Here is a 5,437-nt window from a genome sequence, read left to right as displayed (position 1 = left end):
TCTATTGGTTTTTATCCCGAGTAGTTCAAACGCTACACGTGGAGAGCGAACCAGCCTGCAAATTGAAAGATCTGTTTAATATTTGGCCCACTGAATTACCTAAAGGCAAAATAAATTAAAGATCATTGTACGCTATATTCGTACAGATGAATCGAAAATTTATGTTAATGCTCTGTGTATTGGGATAAGTGGTGTTGTGGCGAAGCACTCTCCATCTCCCGATGGTTTGTGAATGGATCCTCCTGGTCCGAGACCCTATGAGTCTCCTTTCTTGACGACTATTGGGAAGTTGCCGCCCAGTTTTGCCGAAAACGCAGACGATTTTGAATTTTTTTTTGTTAACGTTATTTTAGTTGAAAAGTTGTCTTTTCCCATTAAGCGGGAGACATGTTGTGTCAATTTCTAATCATTATTCTCTGTCAGCGAGTTATTCTGCTAATTCTTTCCGTTACTGCCATGTTTCACTTTATAACATTCATTCAGAGAAAGGAGACGTCCTTCTGATATCTTGTGTTTTATTACATACCTCTCCCAGATTCATCGGCAGTGCTTTCATTGCATCCATTATGTCCAGATAGGAAAGGTCTAGATTGATAAGGGTCAAAACTGGGCAAATTGGAGGAGCTTCGATGGGTGGGTGTATTGATTGGCATGAACGGGTTGAACTATAGGTACATGTTTCCATACTGTATAATTCTATGACTGTATGATTCCTTCAAAATATATATTTACAAATATAATATATCCTTGGTTCTCACAGGCGATGATTATCTTCGTTTTCCCTCCTCCTAACCCCAACACTTGGGACCTCCGCATAATGAAAATATAGGCAACCCTGAAGATGTTAACCTCCCAGCGAATTAATATAAAGTTAATTTAAACGTGCGTGCAGCACCAACGTTTTTGCCAGAAATAGCGGTGGCCGTTGCCTAATTCTTTGATCAATCGAGCTTATGGCCACAGCGCTGTAAATGACTGAGTGTGATGTTGTGCACAAAAATTATATGACCTGTCTTCCATTCACTGACGGTTTGAAAAATTATGCTGCTCCTACTCTGTGTACCTTCCGTAGATTCTATTTCTTCTGCTATTTTAAAAAAAAGTGTTATCTGGATCGATTGAATTTTGTTGACTAGTTAATCTTCAGGTTTAAAAAAAATTGAATCCAGTCTCATTGGCTAATTGTAAATGTACAAATGGATTATGTTAAAACGTCAATGAGCAGAAAACATTTATTTCAAAAATATTCTTTGGAGGTATTTGGTGCGAATTTGAGTCTCGGGAAAAATAGGAGAATGCGATGGAGGGAAGAATAAGCTTGTAGTTCTTTTTCCCACTAAGACCAAGTGTTCGGTGCATTCAGTGCTTCACCTGTGTTGGACGTAGAACATGTTGGCAGGGCTGCTATCAAACTGATGTTGTTTAATGATTGCCATCGTCAGCTACCTTTCCCACATTTCCCGGTACCCACAGTCGTGCGCGGTATTGCATTACAACTAACCGAGGCTCATTATAGTTACAGGGTTCAAATTCATCGTCTACTGTAGATTGGGAGGAGATCGGTTCCAAAGAGAAAAGGGTGGAAACATGAAAAGTATTCAAATTCCCGGTCAACACATTTTGCATGAGAAAAAAAAAAGGAATATTGCATTGCATTTAACATTAGTTTCTTTATTTTTCAAAGGCTACAAACAACGCTAGGGCCACATATTGGCCTTTGCCAAGTATTTGGATGCACTAAACTCATATTCATTAAACTGGAGGCTTTAAATAGTACTGGTACTTTGTTGACAGAATAGCTTCAAAGTAAGCAAGTCATAAAAAATTAAGCTTTACTTGCAAAATGTATCTGGTAAATGGAGACCAATACATTTCGACATCGTATCAAAAAAATAAACGAATCATGATAAAGAAGCTTTCTCGGCTAACAAATTTCCATTCTCACATACAGCTGGATTTCGCGATATCCACCTGAAGTGGGGTTGCCTGAGTCTCGTGTTTAACCACACAGGAGTAAAGCTCGTGTGATTTCCAGACTGTGGCTGGCAGAGTCATGTAACTGCTCGCACTGAACGTGTTGTCCGTCTCCTGTTGGATCCGGCTGGTCTCAACGCCATCACTTCTCGCACTGCCGTCCACAGTCCACTGAATTTCCACAGCACCCGGATTAAACCCGCTCACCAAACACACCAGGGTGGCGGTTCCCTTTACTCTTATCTCATCTGCTGAAGGTGGTAAAACGGATGCGGCAGGGGGCCGAGGATCTGGTTTAAAACAAAAGGTCGCAGTTAAATAAGAATTGAAGCACTACTTTCGGATGAAAGGTCAATGTAATAACCTGAACGCCTTTACGTCCACCCGCTTCAAAATAATAAATTCGCACCGTGTATCTAGCTACTGAAATAGAACTTTACAATAAGGATTTCTGGATAAATCAAACATTACCTTAATAAAATCACAGTAATATTTAGGGACGGAACTGCAGATGCTGGTTTGAACCGAAGCTAGACACAAAATACTGGAGTAACACAGCGGGTCAGGCATCAAAACTATTCTGCCGAAGGGTCTCGACTCGAAACGTCACCCATTCCCTCTCTGTCCCAATGAAATACTCCGACATCTTGTGTATATCTTCGGTTTAATAAAAATCCCATTTTGCTTCATTCGCATCGTTCATGAACAGGAGAGTCCTGCATTATTTCTGAATCGCGTGAGACAAGAAAGTGATTGATCTCGATTTCCTTTACACTCTCACATAAAAGACGTCCAGGCAAAGGTGGATTTGTATACTTATTAGGACACGAGGAAAAGCGGCCGGTCGGGTCCGTGCGAACTTATAGCAGATAATTCAGTCAGTTCCACACTGCCCCTCCATTCTGTGTCTACCTTCGGTATAAACCAGTTCCCTCCCCTCCATTGTCTAGCAATTTCTCTGAACAACTCTTCTTTCTTTTAACTACTTTGCTACAGTAAGAGATTACTTAGAGTAGCCAATTAGCCCAACAGCATGCCTTAGAGCAGTGCGAGGAAATTGATGCCATGACGAAATAACTTGCAAACGCAACAGACAGTACCCGAGGAGGGGTTTGAACGCGGTCTCGCATATTGGAGCTGAGGTAGCTCGCTGCACCTGGTTATACCAGTGATCTGTGCAGTGCTGCACACGATCTAAACTAAAATCTTAGTTATATTTAACCTCATTCATCTCTCGACGTGTTGTTCCATCCTAACCGATCTGACATTCTTGAAAGGGAACTGCTTCTTTCATTGTCTGAATAGGGAAACAGTTCGGACTGCAATATATCAACCAGAACAGAACTACTATTAACAACGCAACATATTTCATTTTCGCAGATGCGCATGACCACTATTGCAAGGGTTCATAGCTCTTTAACGTTTTCATGTTAGAAGACTACCAGATCTTTTACCTGCCCCAAGATTTGAAAATACATTCAAGCTAAAATATACAGTTGATGTTTTAAATTACTGAAGTGATGCAGTTAAATCGTTTCATAGCTCACAGAGAGATTAGATGGTTCGGATTAAATCTTCAATTTCAGATATTTGTGAAAATAACTTTCAATAGTCGGTCGTAACAGAGTAAAGTCCTTTCTGATCAGCAAAGAAAACCCTGTAGCTAATAGAAATCAGATATAAAAACCGCAAACGATGGGGTTACCCAACAATTGGGCAGCTTCAGGGGAGAGAACCCCGTTAACAAAGCAGGCTGGCTCTGAAGTGTCGTGGAGCTGAAACAATAACCTTGTTCCGTTCTCCACAAATAGTGAATTTTAATTGTTTGAAAGCTAGTATTCGATTGTCGGGTCAGCTTCAGTGGTTCGTTTCCTTCAACCAAACGTTTCCTCTCATTGGTGGGTTTATTGTTATGTTACAGGATCGTCGAGAGCAGTCAGTTTCCATTCTGATTGGATTTTTGAAATGCACGACCACGGGAGCTAGTAATCTGTGGCGATTGTGGGACGGGGTGATAGTGACTACAACCGAAGCATCATGGACACATATGTACGGATCAGCCAGTATAATGTGACTGGCTTCAAGGAGCCCTTGCAAAAATCATCATCAGTTTAGACTGGGGCGCATGCTCCCCGTAAATAGGTAAAATAATTATGTTTGTTCGGCAACGTCAATCCGATAATAAAGCGTGTTCGATTGAATTTTTCCGAGCAAATCTTGAAAACAAACTCGATTCAACATAAGACACCCATAACGGTAGGGTATCTACTATTAGCTAACTTTCTGTGTCGAAAATTACTATTCCGCAAAACCTCGCAGAAAGCTGTTAATTTTCACTTCCAATTGTCCCGATGAAACGGGAGAGGGCGAGCAGCTATGTCGGGACGGGTGGGGGGGGGGGGGGGGGAGAGTGGTATGGAGGGGGGGGGGGGTTTACAATAGCACACTATTAAGCACATGAAGGATAATCATGGGTATTCTCACCTGATTGAAAGATAACGTAAATGATTGTTGTTAATAAGAACTCACAACGTTAGAAAGAAATATCTTACTTACTGCCAACAGCCACCCGTGTTCCTTTTGCGAATATTAAAGCGTTTTTCCACATAGCGCAGTAATAATCGGCAGAGTCGTCTGATTGAACATTAGATATTGTGAAAGTCCCCGTGTTGCCTGACACTGATCCGGAAAACCTTTCTGAAATTCCCGGACCTCGACCAGGACTGCCCCTGCTGGACCAATAATAGACTAAAAGCCGGGGAGTACGTCCTGGAATCTGCTGATACCAGTAAACATTGTCATTCCCCAGAGTAGCGCCAGACATGGTACAGGTTATTTTTAAGTTCTGCCCCGGAGTGATGGACATCGAAAGCGGCTGGCTTACTGTAACTTCTGCGCGTAAATCTGGGAAAATAAACAGCACAGTGAAAACAATAAATTGGAATTAAAACACGAGAGAAACCTCCCGCCGAGAAGTATTGGAGGAGAAATTGAATTTTGATGAAAAAAGAAACTCACAAGTCGCGCAAAGAGCCAGCGCACTGAGTAGTCGGATCCAGTAAGTCATTGTATTTTAATGACTGGAGTTCGGGCAAGGCAGCAATTTCCCAGTGAAGTGACTTCTAACTTATTTTGGTCCTGCTTTTGAATAGTGCGGTGAGGTGTGTCCTTCTTAATGCAAATGATATTGCTGCTTGGCGCCAATCAGAAATGTCCACGGTTTTCCCTGCGCCCTATTCCAACCGGAATAGGTTTCGAGTTCTGTATTTCTGGTTACTTCGATGCATTTTTAAAACATAAAACTTAATAAGAAAAAGAAAACATTGCCGTTTTATTTTCCATTCTTGTACATCTATTCCCATGGTGCTGTTGTGGCAGATAGGATTTCCACGAGTTTATTCAACAATTGTCCGGTCAAAGTAAAAAGGTAGATTTTCTTACTCTGCAGATTCGCATATTGCAT

At 41.4% G+C, this 5,437-nt stretch overlaps 1 protein-coding gene across 1 annotated transcript; it reads right to left on the bottom strand.

Annotated features, from left to right (window-relative positions):
• Nucleotides 1-1,656: 1,656 nt before the first annotated feature.
• Nucleotides 1,657-5,109, bottom strand: LOC144591340 (immunoglobulin lambda-1 light chain-like). Its single transcript, XM_078395568.1, has 3 exons — nt 4,993-5,109; nt 4,531-4,878; nt 1,657-2,264 (listed from the first exon to the last, which is right to left on the bottom strand). The coding sequence occupies exons 1-3, from the start codon at nt 5,039-5,041 to the stop codon at nt 1,942-1,944; spliced, it is 720 nt and encodes a 239-aa protein (XP_078251694.1). The 5' UTR covers nt 5,042-5,109; the 3' UTR covers nt 1,657-1,941.
• Nucleotides 5,110-5,437: the final 328 nt, after the last annotated feature.

This window comes from Rhinoraja longicauda, unplaced genomic scaffold (genome assembly GCF_053455715.1).
Source record: "Rhinoraja longicauda isolate Sanriku21f unplaced genomic scaffold, sRhiLon1.1 Scf000872, whole genome shotgun sequence".
In the NCBI taxonomy this organism is placed as follows: Eukaryota; Metazoa; Chordata; class Chondrichthyes; order Rajiformes; family Arhynchobatidae; genus Rhinoraja; species Rhinoraja longicauda.
This window is presented reverse-complemented; position numbering and strand designations above follow the sequence as displayed.

Coding starts and splice junctions, on each gene's coding strand:
- LOC144591340 (XM_078395568.1), bottom strand. CDS start 5,041: ATGACTTACTGGATCCGACTACTCAGTGCGCTGGCTCTTTGCGCGACT. Junction 4,879..4,992: donor GCTGGCTCTTTGCGCGACTT/GTGAGTTTCTTT, acceptor TTATTTTCCCAG/ATTTACGCGCAGAAGTTACA. Junction 2,265..4,530: donor AACACGGGTGGCTGTTGGCA/GTAAGTAAGATA, acceptor GTTTTAAACCAG/ATCCTCGGCCCCCTGCCGCA.